The following is a 20051-nucleotide window of genomic DNA, read 5'->3' on the forward strand; positions in this document are numbered from 1 at the left end:
ACCTGCAAGTTTCTACAACTCATTTCTAACCTCATGTAAATAAAGAAGTATCAGCTTTCTGTAAAATAAAACAGAGCTGCTACTTACTGGAAATGCTTCAGTTACGATCATCCTGAAACAATTAGCTGAATACTGTTTACATTTTTTCTCTGATTGCACATCTCATGTACTGTTAAGAAAGACTAAACTGAGTCCAGGTCTGTAACTTCTTTTCAGGATGCACCTACAGGCCTCAGTATCTCATTTATAAAGTATCAACTATCTATAAAAGCAGAAAATAGCTTGAAAGTTTTGAATTGCTGTAGATATTTTCTGTATTTTCAGAGTTTGCTTTCACTGGATCTTCACCATCAACTGGGCATCACCTTTACAATAAGTCTGGTCTCATTGACTTATGAAGATTTCAGCAGTTCAATAAAGTTCAATAACAAGATCTGTACTTACTCCTCCAAATATCTCCATCTAAATTCTGTTCACCTATTAATTGTGCTCATTCTATCTAACAACCTCTTCCTATTGAAATGGCTGCAGATGTGCAGATTTCTCTAACATCTTACAGTTTCATCTCATTTTTAAATATTTAGATGATTGCATTTTTGTGGAAACCATAAATTTTGATGTCAGAGAATAGCGCTAAAGCTGAAATTGTCTACTTTACATTGCTTCAAAAATTTTACATATAATTGAAAATTCTGAATAAAGCACAAAAAAAAAGGATCAAATATAACCAAGCATAACCCTGTTTCATTTAGGACGTGGAGAATGTAACCATTCCAATGTAAGAAACAAACAAACAAATACATAGAAAAAAATGGATGATCTTGCCTGCCTTAAGTAGACAAGCGCAAAACAGCACCAATAATAATAATTGTCATGATGTGCAGTGTGGCAGGCAGGCAGGGGAAGTGGACCCAAAATGCAGGACTCAGACACGGAAGTAAAACTTAAAGTGCAGCTTTATTGCTGGGGAAAAACCTCACTAAACTAAACTCCCCAAAAGACAAACAAAACTCTGGACAGAGGAACTAAAGACTAAAACACTGGAAAAGAACTACTAAACCAGCGCGGGTTGAGGGTGAACTGACATTAACGACGCGACACTGGCACAAGGACACACTGGGCTTAAATACACTGAGGGAATCATCAAGGAATGAGAAACAGGAGGGAGACACAGCTGAGAGGGTTTGGGCTAATGAGACACGGGGAGCAAAGCTAGACGCACTGACACAACCCAAGAACTAACCCCTCACAAAGAACATAGAATAATACTAATAAACAAAGCATAACAAAAGGATCAGAATACCAAACCATATTACAAAGGAATGTAAGAACTGAAAATGCTGGGTCAAAATGACCCAGGACCGTGACAGTAATAGTACTAATAATACAGGCAAGACAAAAAATAAATAAATAAGCTCCGCCTCCTGTTAGCTGTATTAAATAACCTCTCCACCACCATCTCTCCACTGAATACTTAGCCCACACTGACAACATGCTGGTGACTCTCTGTGCAATCATCACTTGTCTAACATGTAAAGAGTCTTACTTACAGTATAGCTTAAACCCCATTTTATATTCATTTGTCAGTGTGTTACTCTTGACCTTGTGTCTTCTTGTTGTTTGCAGGTGTGAGTGGTGTGACGGTGCTGACACAGAAACCTGTTGTATCAGTGAGGAAAGGACAGACAGCCACCATGGACTGTAACCTGGGGACTGTTGATAGCTATGTCTGTTGGTATAAACAGATTCCAGGAGGAGTTCCTCAGTTTGTGCTGTGGTTTTATCATAGCGATAGTTCTCCAAGCTATGGCTCTGGGTTCTCTGCTCCAAAATTCACATCCACTCAACAGTCAACAACAGATTATAGTTTGATCATCAAGAACGTAGAGGAGGGAGACTCTGCAGTCTATTACTGTAAGACATATGACGACTCTGTTGATGAGTTCGTATCACAGTGAATTACACTGTGACAAAAACCTCCACAGAGATACTTCTGCTTTTTGATACTCCTTTTATAAAAGACACAAAAAACAAACTCACTGTAATCCCACCACCTACAAATAGTGTTTTTTTTTCCTAGCTGCAGAATTAAGAGATTAAAGAAGAATCTCAGATAGAGCTCTTCAGTATGTACACAGTATTTCAATGGGGACAATCAGATGCTAATTGTTCGAATGAAGTTACCTGAAGTGCTTTAATGCTGAGCCTTATATTGATCTAATATTAACCAAAATGCCATAAAATCATATAGTGTAGTATTAAGTGGACACGGCCCTGAAAAATAAAGGCATTAGACTATGTGTCCTTAGGGGATAGAAATGTAGTAGACATTCGCCCACGTTTGCCTGCAGAGAGTAGATAATGGGGAACTGTGTTTTAGTGGAAAGTTAGTGAAATGCTGTTGTTTAGACTAGAATGGGCCAGCTTGGAATAAAAACTGTTAAGCGTGTGTCACCATTTTGAGATTTGCGGCAACGTGTCATTCAGGACGCATCTCCCTTCTAGAAGTATTGTGTAAGAGAATAAAGTGTAAAATGGTTTACTGAGCAGTGTGTTGTCTTCCATCGGATGTCTTTGAGGAATCAAAAGAACCTGGTGAAGTGTTGATATTTAACATAATTAACAGTTAAAAGCAGGAGACTCTGCAAAGTGTTACTGTGAAACATGGAGAGACTTTATTGGGGAGGACATAACACAGTGGTGAATACTGTGACAAAAAAAAAAAAACTAATAAAAAAAACTAAGTGACACCACAGCTTTTGTGAAATCTGAACATATTACATTCCCAAACACACAGTGTGGAACAAAACACAGAAATACTGAAATGAATGTAACAGGCCACACCTATAATGTTTTAGGTAATATAATTTGGTCATTCCTAGAATCATAGAATGGTAGCAGAAACTACTCACTTTTTGTTTAAAATATTAATAGAAGTAGTAGTAGCAATAATAATAGTAATAATAATAATAATAATAATAATAATAATAACAACAATGTATTATTAGTAGTAGTAGTATCAGTATTAGTAGTAGTAGTAGTTAAAAAATTATATATAAATTATAAAAAATGATGAATGATTAATAAGAAAGGAAAGTAACCAATGAAATACAAACAAACAAAAACCAACAGCTCCTCCTCCCATTAGTTGTGTTAAAAAGCTCTTCCAAATCTTTCACTTCTTAATTCTTTGCTCAAATCAACAACATGCTGGTGACTCTCTGTGCTCTCATCACTGCTCTAACATGTAAAGAGTTTGAGTTACAGTATAGCTTAGACCTCATGTTATATTCATCTGTAAGGGTGTTTATCTTGACTCCATGTGTTCTTGTTGTTTGCAGGTGTGAGTGGTGTGACGGTGGTGACACAGAAACCTGTTGTATCAGTGAGGAAAGGACAGACAGCCACCATGGACTGTAACCTGGGGACTGTTGATAGCTATGTCTGTTGGTATAAACAGATTCCTGGAGGAGTTCCTCAGTTTGTGCTGTATTTTCATCATAGCTCTAGTTCTCCAACCTATGGCTCTGGGTTCTCTGCTCCAAAATTCACATCCACTCATGAGTCAACAACAGATTATAGTTTGATCATCAAGAACGTAGAGGAGGGAGACTCTGCAGTCTATTACTGTGAGACATGGGATGACTCTGCCAAAGAGGATGTATCACAGTGATTTACACTGTGACAAAAACCTCTTACTTTTCCTTCTGCTTTTTTAGACTCTATACTGATCACAGCGCTGTCAAGTATACTCAGTGTAATATCTCCAGCTGCATATAATGAATTTACAAACAAAAAATTGCTGTTTTTGATTTTCACTTATTTATTTCCACTTTTACTAACTACACTACGCATCAAATAATACACAGACAAGGGGTCGGCAGATTGATCTGATATCAATAGTATTGATACTTTACTTTCATCCTTTCCTTTTCCTTTGTCTGGTCTTCTCATGCAGTCACGCTTTGCCCATCCCCTGCACATGCCGAGGAAGGGCAAAGCACAACATGTTGTTCTGTGTTTAGTTGCACCATGCTCACATGACTCTGTGCCACTGAGCAGTGACATGCTGCAGCAATTGAAAGAGACATCATTTACACCTGTAAATGAAAATGGTACATGTTGGAAGGATTTTCTCTACTGTGGCAACAGCACCATCTTATATAAAGTCATGAAAGACCATGAGTAGGAGCAGAACGAAAATGCTGTAGTGATGACAGACTTACTGTACTTGGCAGAAAAAAAATCAACGGTGGCTCAGAATTAAACAAGCACTTTTTGAAGATTAATTTACACCAAACATTTGACAGACGGCAAAATCATTTCCAACACCCCAAAGGACAGCAAGGAGATGCTTTCCAGGGATACATTGACAGGTGCCTAAATACTGTAGACCTGAGGAAGGCTGAGAGTTCCTCTTCCCCAGCCAAGAACGAGATGCCATCTTCCTAGAGAAGTTCCCCGGCAGGCACCGCTGGAACACTCACTGCTGAAAATGCCTCACTGTGGGACTCGGTCAAGTCTCTAACTGAGAATGTGACCCAGCTCAGTGAAGAAAATAAGGATATAATTGGCTGTTTTTGACTACTTTTGTTTTTACCTCTATATTTCACCTTTAAAAACGATTTATCTTGCCTTGTTTGGTATCGCTCTTTTCACCACAACCTCACATGTCTGAATTTACTGTTATTTTTTTTTCATTTTGACATACTTAACACATCTGATGTAAAATCAGACAAAAAACATAAAATCAGTGTGTTGAGGAACCAGGGCACCCTGACAAGAAGGTATCGGTGGGCAAGAGACAAAAATAGGGTTGTTGTAATGCTAGTATGCAACCATGTAACCCTGGCGGTAGGGGTTACATGAATAGGATGAGGGACCTATGGATTCTTCCATACCCAACATCCAAAATGACGGCGAAACAACTAGCAGCTCAGTGTTCCAACATTTGAAAGAAGGGACTGCTCTCACAGCTAGAGATTGATGAAGTACAACATAAATGCTATGGCAGTGGGGAGCCAGGACGCCAGGTCAGGGGCGAGATATCATCACCCCCACCCAAGATTGGGTACCAAGCCCCAAGCGCGATAGGAGAAGGATCATTCAGTGTGAGAGGAACTGACTTGAAAGATAGGATCATGGCCAAGTTTGAAACCTCAATCCCCTGTAGCCAGTTACCAAGACTACGTGAAGTACCCTCAGAAGGTCTGCTAGATGATGTTAATGCAGCACTATGGACAATACCTACAGCTACCATTACCGAGACTAACAAGCTGATCTACAAGTTGAACAGCCACAAGGGGCAGTACCCTCCATGGAGAAGCAGGCTAAAGGCTAACATCAAGGTAGCACTGAGGGAGGTTAGTGGAGTTGCAGAAAGGTGCGATGAAGAAGGTGCCTAAGAAGTACAGGAACCTGTCCATACCTGAGGCTTGGAGCCTGGGCCAGCCGCTTGAAGAGATTTTTGTTAGAAAAACTTGTGTCATGACAGTTTGAAAAACATGTGTTGCCACTATATAATATACAAACTGTACACTAGTGAGCAAGGGTTTATAGGTTTAAATGTATAAAGGTCAAAGTTACGGTGAAACTACATGTTTCTGACCCTGAATTAATTTGCATCATCAGTCAGTGAAGCATTACTTCTCTACTTCTTCATCCCCTTTTTCCCAGGATGCACCTGCAAGAGTTCATTTATTATTTACATTTACAGTACATGTAAATGAAGAAGTGTCAGCACTCTGTTACACTCTACATGTTTAAACTATTCTAATTAGGAAAAGCGTAGACATTAAATGATTTTTCTCTTTAAATATACAATTTCACCTGTCCACACACATTTTATTTTCAATAATTATCCAAGCTTGACATATTTTTCTGTAAATATTCTCTACATTACATTTAATAAAGCTGATAAATTACATTATACATCCTGAGGTATTGATGAGTGAATTAAGGTCAGACTGTATACGGTTATTGATATTGGTTCCAGAGGAGTTCAGTGTAACTCCTCAACCTCAAGTGGATCAAGCTAAGCTATCAATTAAATGATTCTACTCAAGTCTATTATGACTTAGTAAAGTAAGCAGGAGGACAGGCCAAATTAAATTTCAGTGTCAACCAGTTGGCTGGGCCTCTCCCATATCTACTGATTAGCCGTTCTTTTTGGTTCTGTAACTGCTCATGAAAATAAAACAACTTGGTGACAATATAAGCTGGGACTCTATTAGCTAATTTTTTTGTGTACATACTGTATGGACCCTGTGTTCAGTTGTTACCCATATGGAAAAGATATATATAAATCTTATCTTGTATCTGTCTTGTGTGAAACTTGTATGAAAAGCATACAAGAGTGAAAACAGATATAAGATCCCTTGAAAAAAATTATAAATGAAACTTGTATGTTTTGGATACTTATTAATACAATATATGAAAGTAATGAGAAAGTGGCCACTTTTATGACTAATCATATAAGCCTTATATGATTCACTATATGAAGTAGGCCACATCTTATGCAAGTTTTTACTATTTCTTTTCCATATGGGTATGTATTTCTAAATAAAGTGATATTTTATAAAATATTCTACTACATTAACCATTCCACTTTCATGAAACTTCAAGGAAAAGTTCTGTTATTTTAGTGATTTGGATTATGTAATAATGCCATTGATCTGTAGTAAGGCATAGCACTTTGACTATTCTGTCTTGTAATTAGTGAAACATGAAAAAAAACATTCACATGTTTGTGCTATTTTATTTGATAACAACTCTTTATTTATATTATTGTTTTTTGTCTCCTCAAAGTTCATACATTTATACTGTGTCCTAATTTTAAATCTATTGCTCCATCTTTTTAGTATCAAGAATGTGCTGCCCACACCTAGAAATATTTCATTAATTTTAAGTTGGTCAAACATAGGCGGTTGGCTAGATACTGCTCTGTGTTTGTCCAAACATACTAAGACACTAATCCATAATTTTAAAAAAGTAATTGTTATAGCATCAACAATACAGCTAAAGGACATTAAGAAAGTAATATTAAAGCTCCTCCTCCTGTCAGTCTCTCTGAGTTTCAGTTATATATGTTAAATGGTTCACACCTCCTCTCTTCATTGTACTTAGACAGTGCAATCTCTTTCTAAGTCCATTCTCAGCTCATACTGTCAACATGCTGGTGACTCTCTGTATTCTCATCGCTGCTCTAACATATATGAAACCCTTTTATACTTCAGACTAATCTTAGTTTAGGTGCTGGATTCACATATCAGTGTGCTTCACATGACTCCATGTCTTATTGTTGTTTGCAGGTGTGAGTGGTGTGACGGTGGTGACACAGAAACCTATTTTATCAGTAAGGAAAGGACGGACAGCCACCATGGACTGTAACCTGGGGACTGTTACTGGTAGTGCTGCTCGGTGGTATAAACAGACTCCAGGAGGAGTTCCTCAGTTTGTGCTGTATTTTTATCATGGCGATAGTTCTCCAACATATGGCTCTGGGTTCTCTGCTCCAAAATTCACATCCACTTATCAGTCAACATCAGATTATCGTTTGATCATCAACAATGTGGAGGAGGGAGACTCTGCAGTCTATTACTGCAAGACATGGGACAACTCTGTCAATGAGTTCGTATCACAGTGATTTACACTGTGACAAAAACCTCCTCACTAATACTTCTGCTTTTTGACACTCTTCCACATCCTGATAACTGAGAGATCAAGCAACTCAGTGTAAACCCACCAACTGCAGATAATGTGTTGCAGTTTTTCTCAAACAATTTTTGCTCATTTCTCAAAGCAGAAAAGTCATAGCACTTTTCAATCAGTTCTAAAAAACATGATAATGAATAAATGTAAAACTTTCACCACCATTTTGAGTCATCAAAAAAACATTCTCAAAACATTACTAACTTTGGAAACAGTTCTGCATTAATGCAGGTCTAATAGTGCAAACATTTTTCAGAAATAAAATATGAAGGAACTTTTGGAAACGTTACATAACTAACGTAATGGAGAAAAGCAAATTGTTACTCATGAAACTCTATGCATCAGAAAGCAGGCAAAGAAAATATAAAAAAAACTGAGAACGTGGCACCAACTAATGTATAGTCCAGTACAGTCACGGTACATAAATTCAACAACTACTTTATTAAGGACACCTGTTCCAGTGCTTATTATAGTGATCCAAATATCTAATATCTAGCAACTTGAAGCTAGCAATGTACATATCTAGATATGGTCAAGACAGACTGCAGAAGTTCAAACCGATCATCAGAATAAAGAAGAAACATGACTAAACATGAGATGGTTATTGATGTTAGACAGGCTGGCGTGAGTATTTCAGACACTGTTAATGTACCGGGATTAATTTTTTGCACAACCATCTCTAGCGTTTACAGGGATGGAGAACTCAATAGAAAATATCCAGCGAGCAGCAGTTTTTGGTGCAATGTTTCAAAACAAGCTATGCAGAAAAGCATCTTTGCGAGCACCGTACATCTGACCTTGAAGCAGATGGGCTACAGCAACAGAAGGCCAAAATGAGAGCCACACCAAAAGCTACAACAACTTTTTCAAGAATATTATTTTATGACAGACTTGAGCCTGAATGATGAATATGAATCAGAAACATGTGAAACAATGTGAACAACAATGTGAAACTGCTCACGAATCATTTAATCTATGAGTGAAAGTAGTCTTCTTGAATCTCCTCCTCCTTTAGTTTGCCTCTCCTCTTTATAAGCTCCAACTCTCTTCTCCTACTCACATATCGCTAAACAAACAAGATCATTTACACCTCACACTGACAACATGCTGTGGACCTTCTGCACTCTCATTACTGCTCTAACGTGTAAGATCTTCTTCTTATTCCATTTTTTAGTCCATATTTAGAGCTACACTTTAAACTTCTGTTTTTTCTGTGTGTTTCCTGGCAGATGTTGATGCGGTGATCGTGTTGACCCAGACACCTGCTGTCCACACAGTTTCTTCAGATCAAGAAGTTGTTCTCAACTGCAACATAGAGAGATATGACAGGAATTATGTTAGCTGGTATAAACAAGTTCCTGGAATGGTTCCTCAGTATGTTCTAAGTTTTCATCATTCTAGCAGCTCACTCAGCTTTGGAACAGGATTCTCCTCAGACAGATTCAACTCTAAATCCTCATCAGACATTGATTACCAGTTCATTATCAAGCGAGCAGAGACAGGAGACTCTGCAGTGTATTACTGTCAGACATGGGATGACTCTGCCAGTGCAGCTGTACCACAGTGATTTAGACAGTGACAGAAACCTCCTCATTAGTACTTCTGCTTTTTGAGAAACTTTCACATGCAAAAAAAAAAAGACCCATAAAAAAACCCTGTAATGTGTTATTAAACACTAAATCCTCCATTTTTAAATCCTTTTTAATCTTCATTATTAAAGGCATAAAGAAGAAAGCACTGAAATATGTACATCTCATTTACTCCCATCAACCCGAATAGATCACATAAACCAAACTATCCAACATATAGTATTATATGTTGCTGCAAGCTATTTTTAATAACAGAAATTTTATAGACACTACTCACAGGTCTAACTGTCCAACAGCAGTTTAACTCATCATTTAAAATAAACTGTAATTAACATGCAGTTTAAAAAAAAAAAAAAGCTATATTGAAGCTAGTTTAGAACTTCTAGACCATCTTCATTTAGTTTTGATTATTCAGAAACATATTTTTAAGGCAGAAGGAAAATATAGAAGGGTGAGGATAAGGACACTAGTGACAAATGTTTGATTCTTTTACAACCATTTTTAAGAACATGGTGTGATTTATTGTAGCTATTGCATTATTAAATTATTAAATAGAAATTACAAAAACTAAAAGTTTTTTTTATTTGCAAAAACTAACAGATCAAAAAACTACATTCCCCAAACAAACAAAACAAACTTTGTTATTGATGACTGATGAATAAAAAGAACAAAAAAGAATGCAGTACAGTAGAATTGTATTGCATGGGATCATTTTACAAATAAACTAATGCCAACAAATAACTAAAGCACAATAAACAATAAACATTGAGCTTATTTGAAATTCATCCATCCATCCATTCGCTTCCGCTTATCCTTTTCAGGGTCACGGGGGGTGCTGGAGCCTATCCCAGCTGTCATAGGGCGAGAGGCGGGGGTACACCCTGCACAGCATCAGGAAAAAGGAGCACGAGAAGCTTGAGAAATACCAAAGGCTCAGAGAAGAGCTCGAGAAGATGTGGAGGGTTAAGGTAACAGTGGTCCCAGTGGTAATTGGAACACTCAGTTCGGTGACTCCCAAGCTAGGTGAGCGGCTGCAGCAGATCCCAGGAACAACATCAGAGATCTCCGTCCAGAAGAGTGCAGCCCTAAGAACCTAAATAAACATAAATCAGAATAAATTTGATAGTATTGACATTATATAAATATACATTACTGTTACGGTGTGTTTAACATTTTAAAGTAGAGTAATAAGATGCAGCTAATCCAAAATACAAGGCTGCCCTGACTTCAGATCTTCTAGATCAAGAGAACTTATAGAAATTTAGTTTGGATTAATCAGAAACACATTTAAAAGGCAGAAAGAAAGGTTGAAATGTCCTACTATCATTAATTTTTCTGTTTTTTTTCCCCCTGGAACATCCTTCATATATTTTCAGACTCCAGCCTCCCTCCTCCTGTCCTGACAGTCTTCCCTCCGTCCAGTGCTGAGCTCCAGTCCAACACAGCTTCTCTGGTCTGTCTGTCCAGTCAGTCTGTGCCTTTTGCAGATGTGAGCTGGTTGGCTGCTGGGAGTCCAGTGAGCAGTGGGATCTCTACCAGCACTGCTGTTCAGAGACCAGACCAGACTTACCAAATCAGCAGCTCTCTGACCATCCAGACATCAGACTGGAACATGAATAAGGTTTATACATGTAAAGTGTCTTTGGGCTCGCAGACTTCAGAGAAAACCATCAAGAAGTCAGAATGTCCCACTGAATAGTCGAGGATCAGAGTGTGCATTTAAAATCTGCTTCTTTACTGCTTGTGCTGTTTGCTCATTACAGTCTTTACATGTTAGAAATCAATATAAAGCAAAAATATTTTAGTCATGTATTCATTTGCTGGCCATTAACAAGTATTTCCAGGAATTCGTGTTTTGTATTAAATCAATAAAAGCATTGGTCTGAAAAATGTGTTTTCTTGTGAGTAAATAAGAAATTGTGTCAGTGTCAGCAGACATTTAATGTAACTGAAATGAACTGGGAAATTTTAGAGAGGGGAACATAGAAGAAAAAAATTACTCACAAGCACACAATTTTTAATCGTATTGTTCCCATAGTTAAAACATAAGTATATTCTGAATTACGCGCTATGTAATATTTGTACACTAGAGAGCATCATTTAATAATTCTTCCTTAGTAAGAGAGAGGGCAAGTGTCACTGGTTGAAAATGATTTTAGACTTGATGTTTCTTCATGTCCAGGATGCAGCTGCAGGTCTTAGTAACTCATTTATAACCTCAAGTAAATAAAGTATCAGCTCTCTGTAAAATGAAATACAGCAACTGTTTACTAGCAATGTTTCAGTTCATATCATTTGACCATTCAGAGAAAGCTGAATACTGTTCGATTTTTGCCTAAACATAACTTTATTTACTTTACTAAGGAACACTAAATGGAGTCCAGTTATGAAACTAAACCTGTTACACCCCGGCCTATGGGAAAAAAAAAAAGAAGAAATTATAATGCCCCCGCTCCCTGCTCCCAATCCTGCCACAGTATTGAAGTTTCATAACAACCAGATATGTTTTTTAATTTCGAAAGATTGAAAGCATCAGCGTGGGCATGGCCAAAGCAACAAAAATACACTCTAGAAATGAAACAGAACTGACTTACCTATAATGAGAAACCCGAAAGAAAATGCAGGCCTCTTACCCGTCTCCCTAACCTAAACAGGAGATAAAGGTCTTAAAAGAAAAAGGCTTCCCACCCCTACAGCTACCAGATCAACAAGAAAAGGTCTATTTACACTATTTCCAATATATACAAGACAACCAAGCTCTTCTCATTACAAACACTTGGTCACACACATAGCACGCTATGCAAGACACAGGGCTAAATGCACAGCTTGTTTGGAAGCAGGAAGTAGACAGGCCGCCAGTCTTGACAGGTCCCACTTTAAAGCCAGCCTCAGTCCATCCTCCACCAATGATTCGCCTTCACCTGGAACTTACAAATGCACAAACAACACACATGATCATGACCTGGGTCACAACAAACCTTTCTGCATCATTTTTCTGTTATTTGCTGTTTTGCATTGAACATTAAAACCATTACAAATAACCAGTAGGTAAGTCTGTCTCATTCAGGATGTAGCTTTTTTACAAACTGTATTTTTATTATTTATTTATCTAAAACGGTATTTTTCATTTTCTGGTATTTATTTAATTATTTAATTAGATGATCTCACTGTCCTGGCATCATTAACTTTAATAATGACAGTAATATAAGCAATTATCCATAGATATCTAAGAGGAACAAAACTGAATGAAAAACACAAAACACTGGGCAGAAGACCTGTGACCATGACACATGAAGGCAATCCATTTCGCGCTTTGTGAAAAGGCGTCTCCTTTACACCTTTGCAAGAAAGTCATCCTCTCATAAAGATTTCCCTTATAAAGACTTGTTTTACAATGTTCATCCATTGTTCAAGACTTGGCAGTACAAGTTTATACCAGTTCTTTGTGTTATTTTTTTGTAACCAACAATGAACAATATTTTCATGAATACAGTACCAGTCCTTTTTTATTCACAACATCCTATTGAATTACTCCAAAATACAGCACCAAGGCATCTACAGGGATTTCACAGCCTGGCTTCTTTCTTAGACTTAAAGTTATTGTCCCGAAATATTACAATTTTATTGCACGTCCAAAGATTTTGTGAGTGGGTGGCATTTATGTGACCACACCGTCTCTTGCTGTTGTGACCTACATTGCTTTTGAGGTGTAACAAAAACACAAATTTGATTTTTTTCCTGCAAAATTCTCCCCAGTTTTTTGAGCTTGTGTGCCACCCACATAGCAGATCAATCTTCTTTTGCTATTTGTATGTCTAGTTTTTATTTCCCATTTTGTTTTATTGTCAGTATTATTCCCTTTGTGCTTCTGGAGGCCTTGGTATGCTTTTCCATCCCATGTTATGATGACGTAATAGGGTGAAAGGAGGAGACACAGCTCCTCCTCCTGTTAGTTGTATTAAATGGCTCCTCCAGCACCTTTTCTTCAAATCAGTTCTTAGTTCACATCGACATCATGCTGGTGACTCTCTGTGCTCTCATCACTGCTCTACCAAGTAAATACTTTGACTATTATTGCACACATATATACTAATGTCAGTGTGTTTCTCTTGACTCTCTGTCTTCATGTTGTTTGCAGGTGTGAGTGGTGTGACAGTGGTGACACAGAAACCTGTTGTACCAGTGAGAAAGGGAGAGACAGCCACCATGGACTGTAACCTGGGGACTGTTACTGGTAGTCCTGCTCGTTGGTATAAACAGATTCCAGGAGGAGTTCCTCAGTTTGTGCTCTATTTTCATCATAGCTATAGTTCTCCAACCTATGGCTCTGGGTTCTCTGCTCCAAAATTCACATCCACTTATCAGTCAAGATCAGATTATCGTTTGATCATCAGCAATGTGGAGGAGGGAGACTCTGCAGTCTATTACTGTCAGACATGGGATGACTCTGCTAAGGAGCACGTATCACAGTGATTTACCCTGTGACAAAAACCTCCTCACAGATACTTCTGCTTTTTGATGGTCTTTTTATAAAAGACACACCCAACAAACTCAGTGTAATCCCACCACCTTCAAATAGATTTTTTTTGTTTTTTTTTTACTAGCTGCAAAATTAAGAGATTAGAGAAGAATCTTTGATGGAGCAAGAAGTCAGAATGTCCCACTGAATAGTCGAGGACCAGAGTGTGCATTTAAAATCTGCTTCTTTACTGCTTGTGCTGTTTGCTCATTACAATCTTTACGTGTTAGAAATCAGAATAAAGCAAAAGGTTTAAGTCATGTATTCATTTGCTGGTTTTTAACAAGTATTTTCAGGAATTCATGTTTTGCATTAAATTAATAAAAACATTGGTTTAAAAAATGTTTTTTCTTTTCAGTAAATAAGAAATTGTGTCACTGTTCAGTAAGATGACTGGAATGAAGTGTTAAATAAACACTCAGAAGCACACTATTTTATTTTAGAGAGGAGCACATAAAGGAAAAAAACCACTCAAAAGAACACAACTTTTAAACGTGTTTTCATAGTTAAAACATAAATATATTCTGAAATACACGCTATGTAATATTTGTACACTAGAGAGCATCACATAATAGTAAGTAATAGTAGTGATAAGGAATTGTCTGAGTAAGAGAGAGGGCAAGTGCCACTGGTTTAAAATGTTGGTTGTAAACTTGAACTAAAATCTAAATACTCAATGAAGCATCACCTCTCAAATCCTCCCTCTTATCTCACCGAGGACGCACCTGCAGGTCTTAGTATCTCATTTATAATCTCACATAAATGAAGAAGTATCAGCTCTGTGTAAAATAAAATGGATCTGATGTTTACTGGAAATGTTTCAGTTACTATCATTTGATTATTCACAGACAGCTGAATACTGCTTCATTTTTGTCCAAACATAACTTTCTTTACTGTTAAGGAACACTAAAGGGGGTGTAGTTATAAAACTAAACTAAACTAAACCTTTTTTGCTGTCATGTGCTGGTTTGCTTTGAACGTTTAAATCATTAAATATAACCAGTAGGTAACTCTGTCTTATTCAGTATGAGAAGAGACGGACCAGCCCATAAGGAAATAAACACAGAAAGAGGAAAACAAAGCTGTGATGATGATGATGATGATGTAACAGAATGAAAGCAGAAGACATCATGAAAAGCTTATATACACAATGGAAGGGGGGGGGGGGGGGGCTTCATTCAAAGCTCCTCTTCCTTGTTAGATGTGTTAAATAGGTTCTCCAGCAGCTTCTCTCCACTCAGTTCTTAGCCCACACCGACATCATGCTGGTGACTCTCTGTGCTCTCATCACTGCTCTAACATGTAAAGAGTCTAAAATATACTGAAGAATGGATCTCATGTTAGATTTAAATGTCAGTGTGTTTTTCTTGACTCCATGTCTTCATGTTGTTTGCAGGTGTGAGTGGTGTGACGGTGCTGACACAGAAACCTCCTGTTTTATCAGTGAGGAAAGGAGAGACAGCCACCATGGACTGTAACCTGGGGACTGTTACTGACAGTGGTGTTCATTGGTATAAACAGATTCCAGGAGGAGTTCCTCAGTTTGTGCTCTATTTTCATTATAGCAATAGTGGTCCACGCTATGGCTCTGGGTTCTCCTCACCAAAATTCACATCCACTCATCAGCCAACATCAGATTATCATTTGATCATCAAAAATGTGGAGTTTATTACTGCAAGACGTGGGACTACTCTGTTAATGAATTCGTATCACAGGGATTTACACTGTGACAAAAACCTCCTCACTGATACTTCTGCTTTTTGATGCTTTTTTTTTCACATGCTGACAAAAGACCCATTCAACAAACTCAGTATAAACCCACCACCCTCAAATATTATTTTCATTGTTCTTCTTGATTTATTTTAATGTTCATCAATGAAAACCCACCAACTTTACACAGTCTCTTCAAAAAAACTGAATTACTCTTTTTGATCATTTTTTAACATTCATCACTGAAAGTATATAACATATTGACAAATATGACGACCACCAAGAACACAAATTGTCACATATATGTACACAATTATATGCATTTTAAATTATGTGCATCTAACATAATTCAACCAATTATGTGCATGTTTTTAAATAATACCAATTTGTCAAACAATTGTCTAAAACTGATAACTTTTGCATTCTATCTGCAGTAAATGACATTAATCAACTTAAATGGATTTTGTTAAAGCTGCACAATGAGGATAAAAAATATTCCATATGAAGTGAAAATGCAGCTAAATTAAATTTTATCTGTTGCTTCTCTTCTCTCTACAATTCTTTTCACATTTCAGCTGAATAGTAAAGGATGTTTACACCTCACACTGACAACATGCTGGGGACTGTCTGCTCTCTCATCACTTCACTAAAGTGTAAGACGTTCTTCTCATCTCTTTCATAGCCCATCGTTTTGGAGAAAGACATTTCATGCATGTTTTTCTGTGTTTGTTGGCACATGTTAATGCAGCGGTAGGTTTTCTCCACATACCTGCTGTTCACATGGTTTCTCCATGTCAAGAAGTTGTTCTCAGCTGCAACAGAGAGAAATGGTTGAATTATGTTAGATGGTGTAAAACAATTCCTTGAGGGGTTCCTCAGTTTTGTCATTCTGGCAGCTCACTTGACTGTGGAACATGATCTCTATTGCCAGAGGTGGGAAGAAACCAAGTATAAATACTTTGTTACTGTACTTAATTAGAATTTATTTTTAAACTCTTTACTTTCACTCCTGACATTTTATTACAAATATCTTTACTTTTGACTCCTTACATTTTCAAAACTGACTTGTTACTTTTGGTTCATTTGTAGAGTTTATGCTCAGCAGTAAAAGTGGGCTGGAAGAAGTGCAGGTAAGTTGTGTTTGTGTTACTTCAGATCTAGCTAGCTCTACAGAAGAGGAGCAGGCATGAAAGAAGTGACGTTGAATGAAGTGTCAGGTGAAGGAAGTAACAGGTAATGTCAAATTCAACTTTTTTTATCAGCTCAATAAACATCAGCAAACACACAAACTCTTTGTGTGCTGTTTGTCACACAGTGTGTTACTAACTAAAGGTCCAGCTGCTGTATTTCACACTGACACAAAAGAAAAGAGACGGCACCTCTGGTGCTCGCTGTCAGAGGCAGGTTACACCAAGTGTAGCTGAGATGAATTTGAATTTAAGATTTTGATGCTTAAATTAACCCATTGAATTCCAACTTTATTGGACTCTTAACTTTCTAGTACGAAGACAGTATAAGCAGTGTAGTTTCAGTGTAGGGGATGGGCATTATAGCTTGTGAAATTGATGGCATCTTGTTGAATTCAGTTGTGTAAATCCACAAAGAGCAGCAGGTCAGCTGATCACAGTCTGTATTCTAAGAAAATCTACTGAAGCTCATATTAGAAATTATTGTACTGTGATTCTTTTGAATCAGTAGTATCAAGAGTGAATCAGAGTATTTTTTAACCCGTGTATCTTTACTTCTACTTAAGTAAAGAAAGTCTGTACTTTTGCCACCTCTGTCTGTCCCGTTGAGACTATCTCTTTACTTTGTTTCATATTCCAAATGTACGGGGATCAGGCCATTCCCCAAACGAAGTACAATAAAAAAAAAGGTCAGGATGCATAAAACCAGTGAGGCCTCTACACCTTTCTTAGCCTATTGGCAGAGAACATAATGACGGCATTGGTTACAGAAAATTTTTAAACTACTGAAGGTTCCAGTGGGGCCATAATACAGAAGTGAAAAGAACATCATTCAACAATAAACTGGCCAAAACCAGGATGATTTTAGAGAGAAGAGTGAAAAGAATGATCAGACGACTTTTCCAAGAGCCAAGGACCACTTTTGGAGAGCTACATAAAGACCTGCTTAAATGCTGGTGTAACGAAGTGCAGCAACAACACCAAATATAGTCCAAAGACCCCCCCCCCCCCCCCACAGGGGCTTATATTTACTGCCCATGCTCCACAGCATCATCTACTAGGGCTGTTCGATATAATGATATATATATCGGATGATGATATGAAAACGTCTATCGTTTCATTTTACGCTATCGTTTGTTTCGTGGTGTCGCAAAATAAACTGTTTACAGCAATATTTTTTCATTGTTTTGATGGTCACTGTAGAATTTCTTAAAGTTCTCTCTTTCTCTTATACTTAATATAACCACACAACGGATGGACAAGTGACTGTTTTTATGCGTTGTCATTGGCAACAACGAAGGTAAAACTCCGCCGTCTGCTTGTTTAGTTTCCACATAAACCTTTGACAATGGTCAAGGCTGAAGCTGAAGATCCTGTTTTCAAAATAAACTAAATTACGTGAAATAGTATGCAGAGTGTTTACGGACAAGAAACTAAAAACCTCGGATCCTCTCAGAAGCAGACAGGAGAAGTTTTCCTACTCCATAGGTGAACTGAAGAACAAGGTGACCGTCACAACCAGAGGCAGATGCAGCTGAAGCTACAGCGAGGCCACGCAAGATGCGGCGGGCTGACAGTGTGTCAGTAGCAGTCACAGTGCTGTGACATAATGATGGAGCAGTCAAAGGCTCGCTTTGAGAAAGCACAGAACCTGGTGTCTTTTGACTTCAATGACGGGGTGATTAACATGTTTGCATCTCAGAAAACCCGACGATGTGATCTTCTCTTTAAATAAGGTAAGCCAGACCCCTCTCTTTCTCTCTCTATCCCCTTAAAACAGGTAACACGTGTGAGTAGAATAAAACAACGATTAGAATGGAATGTGCTTAGGTTTGCTCAGATAATAGGGAGCGGCTGGAGATCAGAGGAACAGGAAATGATTCGTAAGCGTGTGTTTTGTTAGGATAACTTTGTCAGCCTCTGTTTAAAGGACAATAGTGGAATTTTATTCTCAAAGCATTTCATGGGACCTTAAAGCTCTCCAGAATGAGATTATGTTGCTGACCCCTGACATCCCAAATCAGTGGGTGTAGCTATAAACCTTGATGGGTAAGTGTATAGTTTGAGGAATCTATTGACAGTGGGGGTCTGCCTGCCATAAAATGAGGAGTAAAAGCTGCCTCAGCTAAACAGGAAGAACAGTTACTAGTCTGGGGGAAATGTATTTACCCAGTTGTGAGCTCTAGTAACCTCCCTTGTCTCACTATCACTCCTCCTCACATGGAAGAGTGATTCAGACTGTGGCCAGGACCTGAGTTATACTAAAGCTTTTAAGGATACTGAACAACATTTAATAAAATTTCCACTCATTTGCAGCACTGTTTTGAAATATAAACAGACTGATGAGGGAAATGAGATGTTGACAGTGAAAGTTGGTGTCTGCAGGATGTTTCAGTTCCTCTCCCCTCATCAGTGACAGTCAGGAGGTTTTTGTACAGCCATGTATACAAACTGAATCACTGTGGTATTCGGACAAGGCACCAAGCTGATTTTAACAAGTAAGTGCTGTTTAAATGATCATAAAACAAGAGAGATTTTGCACAAATCTGCTGATGACTACTTAATTCAATATGTTTCTTGTTCAGCATCATTTTTTATGATTTTGTACAACATGAAATAGTTTCAGGTTGTCTCATATACAGGAGACATGGATTCGTTATTTTAAAAAAAATGTGTAAAGGTGTCAAACTAAATTTTTATATTTTTATATAAATGTTGTTCACTGAAAATGATGTGAAATATGTTGTTGTTCATTCTTATTATTCCCATAATGTTTTAATTTATAGTTAGGTTAATTTGAAAAACATACACAGGCAAGTTTTCTCTTTTTTCAATAGTAGTTAACAGTGTTACTAATGTTCAAAATTACTTTGAAGTGATTAGAACCTGGCCTAACAGGTTTTTTTTTTTTTTTAAATGAAAGAAAATTACTCACAGTAGCCGACATGTTATGCAGAAAATACGCTCTAGAATTAAATTGAAGATATTTTACATGAAAAGTTAAACAGTAACTAGTCATATTTTATTTTGGAAAAATTCAAAAAGAAATTCAAATGATATGTTGGGTTATTATTTCTATATTGTTTTGCAGATTTAAATTATTTTAAACATTAACATTAACATTTCTTTTCAAATCTTTTCAAATGTTATAACAATTATTGTGTTTATTTCATAATGACTATTATTGGTGTCTTGCTTTCTGTTTTTATTACTACTTTTATCATATCTCCTTTTGATTTTTCTTTTTCTTTTCTCTGAACATCCTTCATGTATTTTCAGACTCCAGCCTCCCTCCTCCTGTCCTGACAGTCTTCCCTCCGTCCAGTGCTGAGCTCC

The 20051-nt window shown here is 37.4% G+C and overlaps 1 protein-coding gene and 1 gene segment (V, D, J or C); both read left to right on the forward strand.

Moving 5' to 3' along the window:
- The first annotated feature begins 1477 nt into the window (after nucleotides 1–1477).
- The window catches only part of LOC102302891 (immunoglobulin lambda-1 light chain), a 62035-nt gene continuing 43461 nt past the window's right edge, over nucleotides 1478–20051 (forward strand). Inside the window, exons 1-3 of one of the 9 annotated variants that reach the window (XM_042227929.1) lie at nucleotides 1478–1532; nucleotides 1627–1946; nucleotides 19180–19213. In XM_042227929.1, the coding sequence (XP_042083863.1) occupies nucleotides 1493–1532; nucleotides 1627–1946; nucleotides 19180–19213 (394 nt within the window). In that variant the 5' untranslated portion in view covers nucleotides 1478–1492. Of the gene's footprint in view, nucleotides 1533–1626; nucleotides 1947–3185; nucleotides 3248–3341; nucleotides 3662–13269; nucleotides 13355–13437; nucleotides 13761–15041; nucleotides 15121–17929; nucleotides 19214–19994 lie in introns of those variants that run through there. The other 8 variants (XM_042227924.1, XM_042227928.1, XM_042227926.1 and 5 more) reach the window with 8 other exon arrangements.
- Nucleotides 8791–9599, forward strand: LOC121815750. The segment is given in 2 exon segments: nucleotides 8791–8854; nucleotides 8940–9599. Coding segments are annotated over 2 exon segments (378 nt in total).

Source organism: Haplochromis burtoni, unplaced genomic scaffold, assembly GCF_018398535.1.
Source record: "Haplochromis burtoni strain Fernald_Lab_line unplaced genomic scaffold, NCSU_Asbu1 Contig_290, whole genome shotgun sequence".
Classification (NCBI taxonomy): Eukaryota; Metazoa; Chordata; class Actinopteri; order Cichliformes; family Cichlidae; genus Haplochromis; species Haplochromis burtoni.